The following is a 21,769-nucleotide window of genomic DNA, read 5'->3' on the forward strand; positions in this document are numbered from 1 at the left end:
TTGACACTCAAAGATTCTCATTTGAAAACGTTTTAAAGATTCTCACTTAAAACTCAAAATTTTTTTTACAGATGGGTTTTAAAGTTTTACCAAAGTTAAAATTTTGTATGTATTGAATGACATGATCCATGATGCAAGTGCTTACTTAATGATGCAAATACTTACTTAATGATGCAAATGCTTTCTTAATGATGCAAATGCAACAATCTAGATTCTCATAATGTCATATTCTCAACCATTATTCAAATATTTACTGCATAATGCAAATGCATAGCCAAACCAAAGTTTCAAATATTCTCCAAAGAATAATGCAAATGCAATACATGTAATATGGATATCCATGTCATGAAATCCTAATAAAAAAGTGGTACCATGGTCTTCAAGACCCCACCATCTCACCTTTTTATATTTTAGCTTTTCAGCACTTTAGAACAAGTTTGTCAGCTGATCCATATTATTTTTATCACTTGATCATCATTCACAGACTTCTTAGTATTAACTATTCCAAAATGAATTATGTGTTCTGATCTATATTGTTTGATCACCTTTCACAAATTATGTTGACTAATCCATTATCACATTCATTACTTGGTCACATCATGTGTCCTTTCGAATCATCTTTTTAAATTTTTTTTACCCCTTATCATTATGGATTTTGTTTCAAAAAAATGCAAGAACCTTTTAAGTACATATTCATTCATTCATTATCATTTCAAATTATGAAAAATACAATACAATCATACATTTTTTCAATCTATTCTAGGGATGTGAGAATAAAATAGCTTAAGGTGAATTGGAGGAAAAGCAATCGATGAGGAGTGAGTCTAGTACAAGAGCAAATGGACAAAAGAACAAATTCGAAGCATATCAATTGAGATAGTATTGAATGGTGTGACGACATCCAAACAATGAACATTCAGACAATTTTTAACTTTAATTCAGGATTCTTTAAAAACTCATTCCATTGACCTTTCAAAATCATATTGAGCTCATTGAGCTTTACCTCAGCTTTGATGGATCTTTAGATATCTTTAACCTTCTTTCATATGATCTGTTTATCTAACTTTCAGCTTAGAGATTTTTTTACCCAAATCGTCTTTTTAGATTTTTAACTTGAGTCTTTCTTTTCTATTCTTTTCATATTTTTTCCATTCTTTCATCTTTTCTTTTTCATTTTTTCCTTTTTCCTCTTTTCTTTTTTTTTTCATTTTTCATCTTTTTTATCCATTAGTGGTATCTCGCATACATTAATCTCTAGAGCAATATAACATGGTTTCATTATTCCATCATGAGCACACATTTGTCCAACATATGATCATTCAATTCGAACATTCACACTTGATCCAAATAAACTTTTCAAAATTATAATGTAGGCTGTGGTAAGGGGTCATGAAAGAAATAGATAAAATAGGCTCAAAACATGTGTTTAAAGGGTTCAAAACCAAAGGATCATTTACCCCATTCCATATTATTTCACTACTTCATCGATCTTCTTCTTCACAAAAAGATTCTTCTTACTTTACCCCAAATCATGTGTGACATTCATTTTTTTTTTTCTTTTACTTTTCTTTCTCTTTCCATCTTTGAGACCTTTTATGATCTTTTATCTTTTTTTTTTCAAAAATTACCCCCAGTGTGGAGGGTGATTCTTAGTTGAAGTTCTTTAAAGATTATCATAATAGACTCAAAAGGGTAACAATGAATGATTTTTCAAATGGTAAAAGAAAGATGGCCACTTTTCATCTCAAATGTGAATGCTTTTCTTGAACATCATCTATTGAGCAAAAATAAGCTCATGGATTTGTATAAAACTACAGATCTTCAAGTCATATTAATTTCACATCTACTAGTAACTGGCTTCTTTTGCTTAAATATTCTTTCTAAATCAATGTGAATGAGTTCTCAAAATTAAATCCTAAAATTATTACTATTATTGTCTAAACATTCATCGTTTGAAATTCAAGAATGAAAACGAAAAGTTATGAAATGTGACAAAACATAGAACAATAGTTGAATGAAAAAGAAAACGTAATGAAATGCACTAACTTGCCTTTTATTGAAATGATAACAAGTGAAATCATATCGTTAAAAAAAGAATTCCTAACATTACTATGAAAGAAATCTTAAAATGACACGTAGCTTCCAACCAGTTTTGACATCATTCTCTAAAATCATGCTCCTGTGCAATCAGGTGAATAATTTTTATTGACATCTTGTCCCCCTGATTCATCAAAACTCACTCAGCTTTTCTGGATCAAACTTTGCACTTTATGTTTAAAAGCAGGGTAAGTTTTAATAGAATGACCCACATTTGCATTATGATAATCGTACGTCACATTAGCATCATACCATTTTGGATAAGGTGACTTCAATGGTTCTAGCATAACTGAAGATATCAAATTATTTTTGATCAGTTCTGGGAAAACTCAGTACAGGTTATAGAGATATGGTCAATTTATGCTCTTTCTTGTTTATCTTGAGATTTTCTTAAATCACTCGCTTGGTTATTAGACTTTGAAACTATTGCAGTGATATGACTAGAATCATATGCAGATATTTGAAAGGCTGATTGATAAGTTGGTAAGTAAGCTGGTTGTGGATATGGCTGATAAGGGTAAGGTAAAATATTATTTATAGCAGGATAGTATGGGGCATAACCTTGTGGTAGATAGGGTTGATATTCTTTGAATTATCTATCAAGGCTCACGGCTTGAGCTTCAGTCTATTTTTTCTCTAGCACCTTTTTGGTTTCTCTTTCTTTCAACTTACCATTTTTAATGGCATTCTTAATGATTTCACCTGAGATCACTATGTCAGTAAAATTTTTTATTTCATTTCGTATCATCTTTTCATAATAGAGAGATTTCAGAGTGCTGACAAACAATATCATGGTCTCTTTCTCAGTTAATGAAGGCTGCATTTGAGAGGCTATGTCCCTCAATCTCTAAGCATATTTTTTGAATGATTTAGTCACTTTCTTTTTCATATTCTGCAAAGACAGGTGATCAGAGGCTAAGTTTATAATATATCGATACTGACTGATGAAGGAATAGGCTATATCGCTCCAAGAATGAATACAGATCCTGTCCAACTGGACATACCATCTAGCAGCAGAGCTCGTAAGGTTATATTGGAATACATGCATCAATAGCTTCTCATTATTAGCATGGACAATCATTTTTTGATAGTACATGGTAATGTGAGTTTTCGGACACTTTATACCATCATATTTTTCAAACTTTGACATTTTAAACTTTGAAGGAATAACAACATCCAGGACCAAATAAAGCCCAGCAACATCCACTAAACCATAAAAACCAATGCCTTCTACGACTTGTAATCTCTTATTTAACAAGTTCATATTCTGTTTAGCTTTTAAGGCTTCTAAAGTCTTATTCTCTTTGGGCCTCAAATTTTTTTTTGGATCATCCAAATTAGGGACTGATATTGGTTTTACTACCTTTTTAGTAAAGATAGGATTTACATAACTTTGATACTGCTTTGAATTTAAAGTTGATGGCATTTCAAGGTATGTGTACCTTACAGGATAGGTAAACTGCTGTGGTGGTGGACTTTGTGGAGGTTAGGCTTGATGTGACCCAAAATCAAGAGGATACAATAGATCATCATCCTCTTGTGAAGGATGGTCTTGTTGGCTAGTATTCTCCTCTACACTCTTTCCCTTATTTAACTTGTTCAAAGCCTCGAACATCTTATTCAACTCTTCTTCTAACTTTTCTTGAGCTTTCTCTATCATCTCGAGACGATTGAAATTTTTTTGTTCCATTTGTTTAGCTTGAGCTCTTGTATTGTATTGTGAGTGAAGTTACTTGGTGGAGCTATCCTTGAACCTTTAGCACCATAATTATGATTAAAAATGTCATGCTATGCTTTATGTATGATATGTTGATGCATTGATGAAATGTACATTTTTATGGATGAGATAAAAATAATGCAGATGCAGAATATTACGTATGACAATGAAAATGATGTATGATATGATAATGCAAATGCATAAATTTAAACAATCAACACAACTTGTTCTTTCTTGTGTCTTAGTTTTAAGGTATATCTATCATTGGGTAAGAAGAGCTCTATCTTAGGGTTAGACACTTCTAAGGTTCACTATATGTAGTTCAAGACTAAAGTCTAAAGGTTCCCAAATTACTCCTTACATCATTATCTTTCACAGACTAGTAAGGTATCCCAATCCTCATCCATTATAGGTTACAAGCGAAAAAAGTTTAATTTGAGTGGGAGTATTTCGTTAGCCACTGCAGAGGCATTAAAATCTCACAAAAGTATAGGTACTTTACTCCCTCCTGTAGGGACGGAGTTCGAGTATAGAACTTATGTCATGCACATGTATATGAATGACATAATTATCAAACAAATAAATAAAATGAATGCATAAAAATCTTTACAAAAAAAATTTAATTTTATTAGGCTTTTGGATAACACAAATTTATTTGCTGGCTTGACTCTCGGCTTATCTCCAGTTGAGTCGTCAAACTTCATAATGTTTAGATCCGAGGATCTATCGCTAGATATCTATTTGAAGAGTCGTCACAAATCTTTTTTGTTTAGGTGCGATTGATCACCTAAAGAATCTATCATTTCAAGGAACACCTAAGCTTGACTAAAGGCCCTAAAAGAATAAGTTCAAGTCTATTAACCAGAACAGTATTCGAGAGTTCGGTTACGAGTAAAGAATGTTATAGCACCCTCATAACGCCCATCAAAAGATTGTACCAGCTCAATTTCATGTTATCCGATAAGTCTTAAAAATTTTATCAAGTAATTATTATAAAAAAATATTCTTAATTAACTCCAATACTTTTGACAGAAAATTAAAAAAAATCTCATCACCTCAAGAGTATGCAAGAAAACTATTGTTTTTCTTGCAAAGGCTCCGTTATTGGATTATTAAAAAAATTTTCAAGAAGAAAAATTAATACTTCAAATTTTTCTTAAAATTTCTTTTTCTTACTTTATTATTGTTATTTTTTTTTAAGGATTAATGCCTTTATTCAAGAAAAATTGATACTTTCAACTTTTTCTCAAAAATATTTTTAAAAAAAATTTTATTTTCAAGAAAAATTAATAATTTCAACTTTTTCCTAACAATGTTTTTTAAAATTTTTATTTTTTTATTTTCAATAAAAATTGATACTTTCAACTTTTTCTTAAAAATATTTTTTTTAAATTTGATTTTCAAGAAAAATTAATACTTTCAACTTTTCCTTAAAAATATGCTTTTAAAATTTTTATTTTTTTATTTTCAAAGAAAATTGATATTTTTAACTTTTCCTTAAAAATATTTTTTTAAAATTTGATTTTCAAAGAAAATTGATACGTTCAATTTTTCCTTAAATATATGTTTTTTAAATTTTTTTTAGTTTCAAGAAAAATTGATACTTTCAACTTTTTTTTAAAAAAATATATTTTTAAAATTTTATTTTTAAAAAATAAAAAAAATAATTCTAATTTAATCAATAAATAAATAGACATAAATAATAATAATAATAAATAAAAACAAATATATAAATAAAATAAAAAAAAACTTTAACGCGACTCGGGGTGTACGGCTCGGCTCAGCAACTGCTTCTGGGAAACGGGAGTCAGCGTTCGGGTCGAGTTGTTCGAATGAAAACGCACGGATCATAGAAATCATTTAACTCCAAAACGATGTCGTTTCAAGGCCCTATAAAAGGCCAAATTCCTTCTTTCTGCTTCGAATCTCTCATTTTCCCTCTCTCTACCCCTTTCTTTTCTCTCATTCTCTCTCTAAACCCCAAGAACACCTGTTGAATTTCACTAGATTTTAAAAAATCTGATTGAAATCTGAGTTTTTCGTCAGAAGTTGATCAGAAATTCAATAGTTTCTGGAGATGTTATGCTAGAAACTGGGTAACTGACTAAAAAATTCAACCGATGTCGAAAAAGTCACCGAAAAATTCAATAGGAATCAAAAAATTCAACCGATATCTAAAATTTTTAAAAATTTCCCAAGAAAAAAATACCCAAAAATTCTAAAAGCATTTCTAAAAATACTGGGATTCCCATAGCTTTTCTTAAACACTTTTCCCCACCTCTACCTTCTATTTTCTCTCCGTTTTTCTTTTTGTGTGTCATTTTTTATTTCTGTTTCTGCCTCTTTCGTGTGTGTCCTTTCTGATACTTATGATCTCTGTATTTATAAGATTCAAATCAACATAATCCTATATCAACAGAGTTTCGATTTTAACTTTTAGATAAACAATCTCACACAAATCTAACCACTCTTTTTTTTTTCTAATTTTTTGTTTTTTACCTTTTTTATTTTTTTATTTTTTTTAATTAACCAAATCCTAATCTAGCATACCCTAGACAAATTGGGGTATCTACATTAACTTAAAATTTCAAAATAATAAAAAATTTTACCAAGATTCCTAAAAAAAAAAAATATAAATCATATGATAATTTTACAATTATAAAAAGAGAAATCTTTATATTCTTTAGCAAAATTTAAAAAGAAAATTTTATTTTTATTATGATTTAATATTTTAATTATATTATTTATATGTTACATATATTTTAAATATATAAATAATTTAATAATATTAATTTATGTTTTTATTTAAATTTAAATTTAAATAAAATAAAAATAATTCGTGGTAGTAAGCTAATATATATACATATAAATCGCTAATCCGGAGCCCATAAATCAAATCACAAAATGGCAGAATAAAGCACGCGCTGACTTATTCACTACATTAAAACGAAAGCGTGTAAATTGACTGATAAATCTAATTGCTTACAAAAGCAAACATGGTTAGACTCCCACCATTATTCCATCATAAAAACACTGGCAAAGGACGTATTAATCGAGAAACTTAGTCACAGAAATGACAACAATTTGAGCTTCAACGATCAAAGTATCATTCATAACGAATCCCTTTGATTTTTCATGGAGATCTCCTAGGCGTATCATGTTATGATAACCCCGTGAAATTTCTAAGGCAGTGTACCGGTGTTTTACTGCGAGAAAAAAGAAGTGTTGCAGTGTATCAGCACCGAAGTTTGTTCGCGATGAAGATATATAAAGTTTACCTGATTTTTCAACATGTTGATCCCGTCGTTGATCCAGTACCCGTAGCTTGTATTCCGCATATACTTTTCCCTTAGGTGGCAGGGCATCAGAATCAGATAGGACAAGGTAAACCGAGAACCAATCACCCTTCTCCTTCCCAAAACCTTTGGGATAAACCTTTATTTTCCTGGAATTAATAGAAAGAAAAACAGTAGCAAGTCAGCAACTACAGGCTAACAAATCTACCTTACAAAAATAAAATATTGTATGTAATATATATACTATTTAAAGTACATACCATTTTCGTCCTCCAACAGTGAACGCTTTATAGAAATGAGCAGTCGCATCTATTGTAGAGAATTTTTCCAGCTTCAAAGTTAAAGTACTATGAGCAGGTTCTTTAACCGTGGAAAGGCACTTATAGTTACCCTTCGGTTTTATTACAAAAACCTCCGCCCCAAATACAGAGGAATCATCACAGAGGAATCCATAATTACGCATGTCCTGGAAAGTTTCAACGGGAATTAACTTTACAAATACCCAAAAATATGGTCTTCGTTTCATGAAAACGTTTTATTCCTCCATCATGGGAATCTACAAAATTCAAATGCAATTCATGATCATGAATATGGTGAAGAGGTGAAACATTGTGACAGTTCAAATTGTGAACGAACCGTGCAGCACAGGCATTTATTAATATATATATACACACACCTTGGACTGTCAAGTAGTTGTCTTCTTTCTGATCAAATACAAACAATTTCAGTTCAGCATTGACTTCCCAACGTTGAGGCAAAACTTTTGTTTCTTCATTGGCCAAATAGAGAGAAATATAGTGTTGGCCATTGCTTTTGGTGTTTCCACTTGGGTAGAGAACCATCCTCCTAGGAACAATAAACCAATGGCAAGGTAAGCAATTCTATATAGTGAAATTTAAGAAGCGCCTCATCATGAGACTCGATACCCACCATTTATAGCCCCCGGCTTCAAAAATACCAGATTCAATTTTTTCAACCTTGGTGTTCAACAATAAGGAGAGGGACTCTATTTTGAAGGAGTAGTGAGCCGGCGGAATATCTCTCTTGTATCTTACAATTTCTGGGGTAAAAAAAAAAAAAACAACCAACAATTATAGACCATAAACTGTAATAGAATACTGCATTAATATAGAGATGCACGAGTGCTTTGAAGAACAGGTCAGCAAAAACTTAATTACGACCAAGGACTGGTCATGATGTTGATAAAACCAATTAACTTGAATAGAGTAAAAACAATGATTAACTTAAACCATGGTGGATAGAGGTAGAATTGAAATAGTATGTTGTAAAATTAAATTAATTAACAAGAGAATGAAGAAACTGGCTTGAAACAGGCCAGCGAAACCATCACCTACGACTATTGCTGCTAGAGCCAGAACTGAGGAAATTGTTCTTCATTGTAGAGTGCAGATGAAGGTTAGAGCAATGATACAATGGCAAAATCAAGCTTTGAGAACTACGATTAATGACCGCTCCTATTTAAAGACCAAATGAATGGTATGGGTAATTTTTAAATAAAACTAGTTGACTTTGAAGAAAATTGGCAATAATTCTGATCGAATTAATAGTAATAGCTTAGATAGTTATACCTTATACTTACACACTTGTCCCTTAAATTTGTATAAATATATTAACGAAACCCTAATATACTAAGAGGCTTTTATTTTTCCCTTAGAAATTCATCACAAAAGAATAAAGAAAAAAAGCTAACTAAAAAAAAATATATTTACATCAATGCCACATGAGTTGTAACGTAATCAAAGAAGACTGGAGAAGTTTGGGTTTTGCATAAACAGACAAAGTTAATGGTGGAGAAGTTTTGGTCTTGCACAAACAAAGTCAATGGTAGAACAAGTTTTAAATTCACTACAAAAAAAAAACCCAGTAGATTCCCAGTAGATTACTCGACAAAGAAATATAGGAATACATGCATCACAAGTGAATAGGACTTTCGGAACCAACAAGAAATTTGAGGATGATGGCATCAATTATTCAAGAAAGACTTCCGCACTGGGTGGGTGGCTGATGGATATGGAAGGCGTACGCGGAATTGATTGCCAATTAATGAGGTCATTTAAAAGAAAGAAAATGTTGCCGACCATCTCTATTGCAGGTTCGAGGGAGTTATACCTTAATAATATACTCTTCAACTTAGTAAATGGTAAAATAAAAAGAGTTTAAGGATATGAAAAAAATGGACTGTTACAGTCAAGACAATCGGCTATAAAATTGAACAATTAACAAAGATTTGACTGCTTATTTCTCCTTAAATTAATCGCTCTTAATCAATCAAACACATATCCATGTACAGCAGTGCATGAACAAAGATATTCCATGTTACTGTCTTAAAATGATCTTAATAACACAAAACCTAACATTTTTTTATGAGAAACGCTTGACTTTAGAAATGAGGGTAATTTCTGCTTCAACAATCAAATTATCATTCACAATGAAACCCTTGGATGCATCGTGGAGAACCTTCAGTGCCATGAACTGTGGATAACCCCAGTTAGCACTTGTTGCACTAAACCAACGTTCAACTGCAATTCAATCGAAATGGAAAATTAAAACATCAATAAACAAAACAAATCCAATTCAATAACGTTTGAGCTTGTGTTCTTGGAACAATTTTTATAAGTCTGACTGTCTGAGAGGCTAATATTACCTGTGAATTCCATGTGATTATCGTTGATTTGGTCCCTCACCCGAAGCTTGTATTCTGCATACACTTTCCGCTTAAGGGGAAGCTTGTCAGCCTCAGCCAACTCTAGGAAGACAGAGAGTGCTTTGCCCTTAAATTTCACATTTCCCCTGGGATAAACTGTCAGTTTCCTGTATATATTCATGTGTCAAAAACCCACAAATGGCAGCAGCTATCTATGTCAAATTTAGTAAGAAAATACCATTTTGAATCGCCAATGGTATGAACAGCAGATTCATAATACTTCTTGTCTAATTTTGAGAAGTTTTCCATCTTGAAAATTATGGTATTGTCCTCAGGCTCCTTTATCATGGAAAGACATTCCCATTTACAATTGCGTTCTACTAAAAAAACCTCTGCCCCAAATATGCAACAATCACGGACGAGGTATCCATTGGAAGTGTCATTAAATGACTCAAGGGAGACTAATTGGGCGAATCCCCATTCAGTCTTCATCCAATGAAATCTCTTGACTGCCCCATCAGAATCTACAAAATTTATCAGGATATTAATAAATTGATGGTCAGTTATATATATGATCATAAAAAGAACGATTATTAGGCACCTTCAATGGTCAAGTACTTGTCTCGAATCTGGTCAAGCACAAATAATCTGAAGCTGACATTAACTTCCCAAGTAAGAGGTAAATTTTCTGTGTCGTCAATTACCAGGTAAAGGGAGATGAAGCCACTTCCGTTGCTTTTATTGTCTCCGTTTGGGTAAAGTGACAATCTCCTAATTCAAGAGAACAGTTCAAGGAAAGAACCTTGTATCTTTCAATGTAGAAAAGTAATGATGAAAAGAAAATCCTTACCATTTGTGGCCGGCAGCTTCAAAAACATCAGATTCATACTTTTCCACCCCTATTTTGGCCAACAAAGAGAAGGATTCTACTTTAAATAAGTAGTGTGCTGGTGGGAAATCTCTTGTAATTCTTCTGATTCCTACAAAAATAGCCAGACAACCACTTTAATAATCAAGAGTTCAATATCATACCCTAGCTTTTAAGTCAACAAATATATAGTATTAGAAAGGACAATTCCAAGGAGAAGAGAATTCAACCAAGTTTATTGGAGTTATCCTCCATGAGAAACACTATAAAGTAAAAGTTATTGTCCTGAATTCAGCTTTTCTTTTATTTGTTAGATATATAAATCGAAGATGGAGGAATCAAATGCGCAAAATATTAATTTTCGAAGGGGGCCGGTTTAATAAGCTTTGTCTTATAATATGCTTGTTATGCCAAACTTGGAAGATCTCTTGGGTTTAATATCCTTATCCTGTAAACTAGGAAAACGTTTGGAATCTCTTCACCTTTGGTTTCCAGATTTGCATAAATTTAGTTATGCTTATCTTGAGAAACTTACAAGACCTCGAATCTGCCTACTTCGATAGAATTACAGGTAAAGTACCTTAGTCAACCGGTTATTGCTCAAAAACATCAAAATGAGGTTACATTCATATTCCCTTCTGCAATTTAACTCTTAAAAAAGAAAGGGTATTGCATAGCTGTAGTTTAAATGGCAAAGGACTTGGCAAAGTTTCTTGGATATAAGTAAACTAAACAGAAATAATAAGCACTAGTAGTTTTTTTTTTATAAGATGATCAGAGATATTTTCAAGCTTTGTTTAGGTTTAATCCTCTTATCAGATCGGACAATTTTAAGGGTTAGTCTTATATTGTAGTTGATAAGATAAAGTTTGATGCCTTTTGGTGGGTAGGGGAACACGAAATGCTAATATGAGGAATGTCTTTGATTCGTAGTACTTGTGGTTTTGGGGCTTCTCATGATTCCTTTCTTCGGGTTTTCCCTTTTATTTTCTTTTTTGCTATATGGATTGTCTTTGATTCCTTTCATTTTTCATAATTCCAAATATCTCATAATAATAATAATAAAAAAAGATAATGCTTTTCTACTCAGGTATTTATTTGGTTTAAAAAAGTTTATGTTACGATTATAAAAAGAAAACTAAAAGATGACGGTGTACAGAAAGAATAAACCGAATTTAGATGGTCAGTTGACTTGTGTTACTCTCGTAAGGAAAAAGGCGGTTGTTTTTACCCATCGAACCTGTTATAATAAGCTCGATGGAGCCGACCGATAGCTTAACTGGCAAAGTAGGCAAATTTTTAAGTTCACTAAACCTATCTATTTTCTACTTGTAATAGCAAATGTTTCACCATTTTTGTGAGAACAGGGTAAATTTTCGGCTAAGTAAGCCTCGATAATAACATTAATCCAAGGAGGAAAATTCGTGCTGGAGTCACAATCCTAACTAGCTTCAACTCAACGGGCAAATCCAAGTGTATAGTCAGTTGTTATATCAAATACAAAACTATTTAGACAATGCAAACGTAAGACTTATGGTGCTGAGGCCATTGAAGACAGAAAGAATGAAAAATTCTTGTTCCGATTTGACGAAATTTTTTTTATCCAAAATTTGATCAAGAAAGGAGTGAGACAACGTGATTTTTTTCCTCTCTTGATGAATGAATTAGAAGCGTTTTTTTTCAGTTGTTTCTTATCTCGAGACTAGTCGATGGGTTCCAAACTTGCTGGTTTAAGTAAGAGCTGATTATTTGTTGGATTTGATTCCAAACGGACTAACTCTAGACCTGCTATTGTAATCCGTAGTTATTGTCATCCCTACTCATAAGCCTGTGAAACTTCAGGCCCAAGTTTTCTTTAAGGTTACAGGCGTTCATTGTGCTGCGAGGGGAATTAGGCAGCTATATTCTTATGGGATAATTTCTCACCCACGCTTCAACGATCAAATATGGGGAAGGGGTGGAGGCATATATGTAACTTTAAGTACCGCTTTTGAATGAGAGAAAATTGGGAACGTAGGGCTATTGGCGTGTTTACCTCGTATACATTCTGGGTTTTTTGGGGATCGTGAAGTAGGAAATGGAAGGAAAGCGAGTAGAGATAAGTAGGAAAGGGCAATGGAAGCAGAGGAAGATGAAGTGCTGATCTACCATGTCAAGAAATATGGCCCTCGAGACTGGATCTCCATTCGATCCAAGGCATTTTACAAAGAACTGCCAAATCGCAAGGGTTGTCTCGGTTACTTTCATCTGCTACTAGCTTGTACTTCACGAGTAATTCTTTTTCTTTTTCTTTTTCTGAATCTTCGTAGTGGCTGCAAGTTTACGGCAGAGGAAGAGAGGGTGGTTTGGGTACAAAAATGGGCAAGATTGCTACGTATTTGCCTGGAAGGACTGACACCGGGCAGCCATTACTTGAACCAGTGAGAAGCAGCGGACCCCAGATGCCTTCTTTGATGACTTCCTCGCTGACATGTTTGATCTTGTGGAGCCGCTTCCAAGCCCATTAGAGTAGTTTAAGGACAAGGACATGACCATGACCACGAAACATTGGCCATGGCAGATGCAGCCCACCAATCTCATTTTGGGTCTGAGAAAATGGTTGAAAGCCCTAGGTTGGGTTCACTGAATTTCATAGGCCCATTCAAACATTGTCGAGCTTCATGAAGCAGAGTGGCTTGCCATCAACATGAACTTAGATTGCTTCTTTCCGGAATTGAATTTTGATAGATTTATGAAGCTGATTTTATATTTCACTAGAAAATCAATCCGCGCTTCACTGCAGAATTAACAAAAAAAATTAAAATATACATATATATAATCCAATATTAAAAATATAATTATCAAATATAAAAGAATTTGCATAATATAATATTAAGATATTAAGTATAGAGAGTTAAGTTCAAAATTTAAAGCACAAATAATATATTTAAAAAATAATTTAAGGAAACACTAAAAATTTTGATAAGTAACTAAAAGCAAAAGATATAAGTCTCAATTAAAAAATTCATATAATATCTTGTTAAGTAAAATGGGTCAAATTATTTGTATTCAAATTCTTCATAGCCTAGACATCATCAAAGTGATAAATTTTTTTTTTTACCCAAAATATGATTTTTATTCATAAAAGAGTCTTACACTTGCAGCCAGATCAAGACCTGCAACATAAGGACAAAGCTTCAGAAAAACATAACTTATTAGAAACAAATTTATCCAAAAAAGAAATAAAACCTTTCAACTCAAATATAAAACATATCAATTTTATTAACACCTAAATTAGCTATGCTAAAGAGTTTACTTCTCCTAAACTCAACCTTTCTAATCTCAACCCTAAGTCTGCCTATTTCATCAAATTATTGACATTCCTTCCAAGATCGCAAGTAATTCTTTGATGGCAACATGATTTCTTCCATTGTTTTTTAAAAGATTTATCCTATAAATTAGAATCTCATTGTAATTGGTCAAAATCTCATTGTAAATGTTGTAAGTATCTATTATTATAATCCTAAAAGGTTTGTTTACCCTTTTTATTTTTTAAGTTCAATCATTCTACTTTTAATATCCAAAATAATTTTCTCATGTCCCATATATTTCAACTTTGGCTTTTGTCTTTACACAATTTAAACTTGAAAATACAAAGCAAGGTGACTACAAATGATTTTAGAAGTTAACACATTAAATCCTACATTTAAATTGAGAAAATACTAAATTGCAAAGATTATTAAAATACACTCAGATTGAATCCTCTATGATAAGATCCATAGAATGTAACAAAACAATTTCATGGCTCCTAGGAAAAGGCAAGCATAAAACTATTATATAAAAGATGTTTAGGACAACAAACTAAATTGATGAACGTGTTTTAAGAGGAATGCATCATTCCATAAAGTTTAATAGTAAACTCAACATACTCAAAATGCATGAATTTGATAAAGTACAAAAAAAATAGAAGCACTAAACCTACCATAATAAAGGAAAAAAGATTAAAAAAAAAATGATAGGAACAAACGAATGCATAATTTGCTTTACAACATCTGCAAACTCCAAAAGCAATACATTTAATTTGCTTATTATTTTTCAATGTCTTTTTTTTTTTATTGATTTGAGAAGATCATGATATACTTTGGCTATTGTAAAATTGTCGAGCTTTCAATCTATAACAAAATTTGCAATGGTAAAATTAACTCTTTTTTAATGCAGTGAGAAAAAATTAAAGTCTATAAAAATTTGAGTTGCTATAAATTTTAAGATAAACTCAAAAATTTAAATGGTCTGAACTAAAGATTATCACTAGAATGAAAGAAAAAAAAATTTATAATGAAAGGTTTCCAAGCGGAGATAATTGAATAAAGAGTTCACTTTAGTTTAGAATTTTTTTATTTTTAATTTTTTGCTTTATTATTAACAACAATAACTACTTACAAACATACAAAACATTAAGTAATTATTGCAATTGCACATTAAAATGAAAGAAAATGATATAACAAATAGAGCAAGCCTTTCATTTTGATACTACATACAAACTCACTATATATTAAAAAAAAAAAAACCAATGACCATCAAATAAATAAAAAGAAGTGTTGGGTACATACCTGGAATTGAGCACGGCTCGATCAATATCTCTTGCAAAACAAATGTAAAAATCATTGTTAAAAAATATTTTGAAAAGTTTTAACTTTTAAAAAATTGAGTTCGATGTGCAAAGACTCTATTAGCGAAATAAAACAAAAACAAAAGAGTAATTGTGATTCTTTTGATTTTTCGAGATAATTTAATCATAGAAGATAAAACATCATTATTTTGTAAAAAAATCAACAAATCACCATCAATTTTTTAAGTCAATGAAAGAAGTTTTTTCCTAATGCTCTTATTAAGATGCCTTATATTTAAAAAATAAAAATAAAAAAACTCTCACAAACAATAACTCAAAGAGGAACAAAAGAGAGACGAAATGCTACAAATAGTTAGTTTACGCTTAAAAAAGATAAATAGATATAATTCATTCTTATTTTAAGAGACAGACAGATCTGTCACTATTAATGTTTTGATCCTATCCTTTATCTGCAAAAGCTCAAAAATATTATTAAAAATTATTAAATTCCTTTTATGTCTTAAAATGAAAAGTTTCATTCTGATCAAAACTTAGAGATAAAAAATTTGAGAATGAGTTTAAAAATCATAATGATTAATAAGACATATTCACATGTCTACACGCTTATTGTTACCCGCATGCTTTTCTTTTTTCATTAATTATTTGATGCATTTTTTCTCCAATGAGCTAATTGTACCTCTCGCAATAATTTCTAATGAATGCAAACTTCACTTTAACAAAGTGTTTGATCTTATCTTCAATCTGAAAATTCAAAATTATTATTAACAAATCTACAAATTTCTTTTGTGTTCTAAGTTTAGACACTTGTCGCGCAGGTAAAAAACTTGTATACAAAAGTATATGAAGATAAGATAATATAATTAACATTTGAGAAAACTCTCATCATATATATATTATAATATATATATATAGACATTTGATAATATTTATCAAATAAACGTCAATGTAAATAATTTTTTGAATAATATGTAAGATAGTTTTTTTTTATAATAGAAGGATAGCTTCTTTTAATTACAAAATAGGTAATTTTAAATTTATTCAAATTTTAAAATTATTTAAATTAAAATTGAAAATCAAATCTAGAAATATGTTTTTTAGAATAAAAAATCTAAAATATAGATTTTATCTTCATAATAAATAATTTTAGTTATTTACCAAGTAATCTTATTAAAAAAATTATTTAATTATCAAATCTATCAACATATTTAAAAATTATAAAGATTAAATTATTCAAAATTTTCAAAAAAGAATTTATTTTGATTTGAATCAATAAAAAATTATCTTTTATAAAATTTACGTTAAAAATTAAAAATTGAAATAACTTTTCATATTAAATCTTTAAATAATAAAATCATTAAAAAGATTATATCCGTTTAAACTCTAATTATCAAATTTATATTTCAAATATATGAAATGAGTTTGATTTCATTTTTATCATTTATTATATTTCTTTTAAATTAAAAAATTAATTTAAAAATTATCTATTCAACCTTAATTGTCACCCAAAAATTCTTTTACACATTTAAGATTATAAATGAAATATCAATTATTTATTTATTTATTTTCAAAGTATATACTATTACTATTTTAATTTATTTTTTGGTTTACAACTTTTTTCGAAGATAAATTTTATTACTATTGCAATTTCATTCTTATAAAAGTATTTTTTTTTAATTTATTTTTTTTCACATATCTCCTAACATATTTTATATTTTATAAAACACTTTGGTTAATATTACAAAAGTAAAAATATGCTAATATTTGTTTTATTATTTAATTTATCATTTAATAATATATATGTTTTTATTTTTTCAAGAAAGACATAATTTAATTTTATTTGATATAATCTTGCATGTATATAAATATTATTGTAAATAAAAATGATCTAAAAAGAAGATATGTCATTTTCTTCTTACTTTTTTCAAAAAATTTATTTATTTTTATAACAAGTTAGTATATATGAATTTTATATATTATAAATTTTAAAGACTTCAATATAATTTTGAAAAGAAACTAGCATTCAAACAAAGGATTTTTTTTTTCCAAAAAAAAAAAAATTATAGAACAAAGCTTTTGTCAATGCAATTTTTATAAAAAAAAAAAAAAGGGGAAAAATGACCCATTCTCCTTACTTTTATGTGAACTAGTAATTTTGATCAATATATTTTTAATCACTATTCATGTGTACTAATTAAGAATTTATAAATAAATTCAATATATGTAAATGATAATGATGAATATATTGAATAATAAAGATAAAAAAGGAAGTCAATATTTGAAGTAAGTTATCATCAATACATTTTGTTTGAAAAATATTAACGAGGGCCATTATTTTAACTTCAATAATCAAATATTAATAGGAAAATTCTGATGATTAGTAACAAATAATCAATCTTCTTATTTCTCCTTAAAATTAAGCATATTTTGAGTGATTGTTGCATACTATATATATCGATCGTTCATCATGATTTCAAGCAGCATATATAATTATGTCCAGCAGTACATGAACAAAGATATTCCACGTTACTGTCTTAAAATGATCTTAATAATAGAAAATCTAACAAATTTTATTTTGTTTTATGTCAAATGTCTTGACTTTAGAAATGCGGGTAATTTCTGCTTCAACAATCAAAGTATCATTCTTAATGAAACCCTTGGATGCATGGAGATCCTTCAGCTCCATGAACTGTGGATAACCCATGTTAACACTTGTTGCACTAAACCAATGTTTAACTGCAATTCAATCGAAATGGAAAATTATGGACATCTGCAAATGTAATTCAATAACATTTGGGCAGGTATTTTTGGAACAATATTAGGAGAACAAGTTTTATAAATCTGAGAGGTTAATATTACCTGTGAATTCCTTATGATTATCGTTGATTTGGTCCCTTACCCGAAGCTTGTATTCTGCATACACTTTACGCTTAAGGGGAACCTCAACCAACTCCAGGAAGACGGAGAGTGCTTTGCCCTTAAATTTTGCATTTCCACTGGGACAAACAATCCATTTCCTGCATACATCCATGTGTCAAAAACCCACAAAATGGCAGCGGTTATCTATCATATTTGGTAAGAAACTACCCTTTTGCTTTGCCCTTAGATTCCACATGTCCCCTGGGATAAACGATCAATTTCCTGCATATATTCATGTGTCAAAAACACACAAATGGCAGCAGCTATCTATGTCAAATTTGGTAAGAAAATACCACTTTGAATCGCCAATAGTTTGAACGGCAGATTCATAATACTTCTTGTCTAATTTTGAGAAGTTTTCCATCTTGAAAATTATGGTATTGTCCTCAGGCTCCTTTATCATGGAAAGACATTCACATTTATAATTGGGTTCCATTAAAAAAACCTCTGCCCCAAATATGCAACAATCATCGACGAGGTATCCATTGGAAATGTCATTAAATGACTCGAGGGAGATTAAATGGGTGAATCCCCATTCAGTCCTCATCCAATGAAATCTCTTGACTGCCACAACAGAATCCACAAAGTTTATCAGCAAATTAATGGTCAATTATATATATATATATATATATATATATACTCACACACACATATATATATATATATATATGATTAAGAAGAGAAAGATTGCATATAGAGTAGAACGGTCACCTGGGTCACCTTCAAATTCAATGCTCAGGTACTTATCTCGAATCTGGTCAAGTACAAATAACCTAAAGCTGACATTGACTTCCCAATTAAGTGGTAAATTTTCTGTGTCTTCAATTACCAAGTAAAGGGAGATGAAGCCACATCCGTTTCTTTTATTGTCTCCGTTTGGGTAGAATGACAATCTCCTAATTCAAGAGACCAGTAAACAAAAATGAAATTCAAAGAAATAACCTTCTTATCTTTCAATGTAGAAAATTAAAGATGACAGAAAATCGTTACCATTTGTGACCGGCAGCCTCAAAAACATCAGATTCATACTTTTCCAGCCCTGTTTCGGCCAACAAAGAGAAGGATTCTACTTTAAATAAGTGGTGAGCTGGTAGTAAATCTCTTGTAATTCTTCTGGTTCCTACAAACATATCCAGACAAAAACACTTCACTAGTAATCAATAATACCATACCTTTGCCTGTAATTCAACAAATATATAGTATTGGAAAGGACAATTCCAAGGAGAAGAAGAGAATTAAACCAAGTTTCTTGGATTTATCCTCCATGAGAAATCTAATAAAAGTCCGAATTTAGCTTTTTTTTTCTTTGTTAGATATATAAATCGAAGATGGAGGAATCAAATGAGCAAAATATTAGTTTTCGAAGGGGGGTTTAATACCTTTGTCCTATAATATGCTTGTCATACGAAACTTAGAAGATCTCTTGGGTTTAATATCCTTATCTTGTAAACTAGGAACACTTTGGAGTCTCTTCACCTTGGGTTTCAAGATTTACATAAATTTACTTAAGCTTATCTTGAGAAACTTGCAAGACCTCGAATCTGTCTACTTCGATAAAATTACAAGTGAAGTACCTTAATCAACTGGTTATTGCTCAAAAACAGCAAAATGAGGTTAAATTCGTATTCCTTTCTGCAATTTATCTCTTAAAAGAGCAAGGGTATTGCAAATCTGTAGTTAAATGGAAAAGGACTTGGCAAAGTTACTTGGATAAGTACACTAAACAAAATTAATAAGCACTAGACGTCTAGTATACTTAAATCTTATATTATAGTTTCATTTTATATAAGATGATCAGAAATATTTTCAAGCTTTGTTTACGTTTAATTCTCTTATCAGTTGGGACGAATTTAAGGGTTAGTATTATATTGTAGTTGATAAGATAAAGTTTGATGCCTTTTGGTAAGTAGGGGAACACGAAATGCTGATCTGAGGATTGTCGTTGATTAATTCTTAGTACTTGTGGTTTTGGGGCTTCTCATGATTCCTTTCTTCAGGTTTTCCCTTTTCTTTTTGGATATATGGATTGTCTTTGATTCATTTTCATTTTTCATAATACCAAATATCTCATAATAATAATAAAAAAAGATAATGCTTTTCTACTCAGGTATTTATTTGGTTTAAGAAAAGTTTATGTCACGATTAGAAAAAGAAAACTAAAAGATAATGGTGAACAGAAAAGAAGAAAACAAATTTATATGGTCAGTTGACTTACATTTCAATTTACGAAAGAGATAATGCCAACGATTCACGATGAAACAAAAACAAAGAACACAACAATTTACTGTCTTTCCAATTCCTGACTTTCGTGCACTCAAATCATTCTCTTAAACTCTAACATCATCATAATTAAAAAAAAAAAAAATGCTACATATTCTTATCACTGAGCTTGAGAGACTAAAATACAAAAGCTACCCCAGAAGTAAAGCAGCGATCAAGAAACAAAGGCATAGGTATACGATAAGCAACAGAAAAGAATCCTAATTATGAGTATTGAGATGAAATCTCAAGTTTTAGACCTTATGTTATTCTCGTAAGGAAAAAAGTCATTATTTTTACCCATTAACACTACTTTTTTTTTTTTTGAACCTCCTGATGTTCGATAATTACTTTTGATTTGATTAATTAAGATTGAATCAGATCAAATTTCATAAAATAAGTAAGTTCTCTTAAACTTATTTTTTTTATTTATAAAATTCAAAATCAAAATCTTACTTAAAAAGAATAAATTTTTTTTTGCTATTCGAACCATCAAGCGTCGATATCCATTGACACTGTTATAATAAGCTCAATGGAGCCGACTGACAGCTTAACTGGCAAGGGAGACAAAATTTGAAGTTCACTAAACCTATCTACTATCTACTTGTAATAGCAAATATTTCACCATTTTCGCTAAATAACTAAATAACAAATATCCCCATGTGACAATTGTTGATTCCATTAACAATAATTTGAAAGAAATAAAAAGTTGAATTCTGAAATAAAAGTTTATTAAAAATTTTAAAATTTAAAATCAGCATTTATCCTAAAAATTATTACTATTTATTGAATCTTTATTTTGTATAAGATAATAGTAATTTATAATTTATAATTTTACTGTCCATTTGGAAAGTAAATATCATTGCCATTGTTTATTGTTGCTGATGAAACAAAATTGAGTTATAGTAGGACTTATATTTTGACTTGATTGATATGCACAATGGTTGGTGTATTTGGGACTGCTGAGCTTAGCACATTGAGGATGGTAATCGTAGAAAAAAATGTGGGACATTCTCAAAATACAAAGTAGGAAGGATTTTATTGAAATAATCCAAAAGATTTATTGTCAAACTTAAAAATAAAACATAATGCAACGACGTCGTTAGTTGCCAGCCATCAATTACGACCAAATAGGCGGCTCCTTCTTTCCAAGCAGCCTTGTTTATTTATGGAGTAACATCAGTCGTCCGATCTTTGCATTGGACGGTTAAGATGTCAAGTTTACAACAATAAGATTATTTTTTCTCAATATCTTCCATTCTTGGAAACGCGTCAGTGCCTCCAATTGTCACGTGAAGCCTCTCTAATATTCCCTCTCGAGGAAGAATTACTACATTCACAA

General features: G+C 30.4%; 2 protein-coding genes and 1 pseudogene across 9 annotated transcripts; all 3 read right to left on the minus strand.

Moving 5' to 3' along the window:
* Positions 1-6,706: 6,706 nt before the first annotated feature.
* Positions 6,707-9,095, minus strand: LOC111313664 (uncharacterized; annotated as a pseudogene). The gene is made up of 7 exons (XR_016332760.1): positions 9,038-9,095; positions 8,841-8,934; positions 8,462-8,502; positions 8,041-8,170; positions 7,787-7,956; positions 7,371-7,666; positions 6,707-7,259 (listed from the first exon to the last, which is right to left on the minus strand). The product of XR_016332760.1 is annotated as an uncharacterized LOC111313664 (transcript).
* A 332-nt stretch (positions 9,096-9,427) lies between these two features.
* Positions 9,428-12,927, minus strand: LOC149512059 (MATH domain and coiled-coil domain-containing protein At3g58410-like). 2 transcript variants are annotated; one of them, XM_089752902.1, is made up of 6 exons: positions 12,792-12,927; positions 10,626-10,755; positions 10,377-10,546; positions 10,014-10,299; positions 9,776-9,942; positions 9,428-9,650 (listed from the first exon to the last, which is right to left on the minus strand). In XM_089752902.1, exons 4-6 carry the CDS (start codon positions 10,265-10,267, stop codon positions 9,493-9,495), a joined length of 579 nt encoding a protein of 192 aa, XP_089609028.1. In that variant the 5' UTR covers positions 10,268-10,299; positions 10,377-10,546; positions 10,626-10,755; positions 12,792-12,927; the 3' UTR covers positions 9,428-9,492. The 2 variants fall into 2 exon arrangements, with proteins under 2 accessions (XP_089609028.1, XP_089609027.1); XM_089752901.1 differs by having other exon boundaries at positions 12,679-12,801.
* On the minus strand, positions 12,764-19,856 carry LOC111313749 (uncharacterized). 6 transcript variants are annotated; one of them, XM_089752898.1, is made up of 9 exons: positions 19,410-19,537; positions 19,159-19,288; positions 18,880-19,064; positions 18,462-18,732; positions 18,337-18,390; positions 18,109-18,266; positions 15,233-15,262; positions 13,744-13,798; positions 12,764-13,419 (listed from the first exon to the last, which is right to left on the minus strand). In XM_089752898.1, exons 1-8 carry the CDS (start codon positions 19,432-19,434, stop codon positions 13,758-13,760), a joined length of 894 nt encoding a protein of 297 aa, XP_089609024.1. In that variant the 5' UTR covers positions 19,435-19,537; the 3' UTR covers positions 12,764-13,419; positions 13,744-13,757. The 6 variants fall into 6 exon arrangements, with proteins under 6 accessions (XP_089609024.1, XP_089609025.1, XP_089609026.1 ...); XM_089752899.1 differs by lacking the exon at positions 13,744-13,798; XM_089752896.1 differs by lacking the exons at positions 12,764-13,419; positions 13,744-13,798; positions 15,233-15,262 and adding exons at positions 17,629-17,985; positions 19,548-19,856 and having other exon boundaries at positions 19,410-19,441.
* Positions 19,857-21,769: the final 1,913 nt, after the last annotated feature.

This window comes from Durio zibethinus, chromosome 23 (genome assembly GCF_047325235.1).
Source record: "Durio zibethinus cultivar Kanyao isolate XHJ-2024 chromosome 23, ASM4732523v1, whole genome shotgun sequence".
NCBI lineage: Eukaryota > Viridiplantae > Streptophyta > Magnoliopsida > Malvales > Malvaceae > Durio > Durio zibethinus.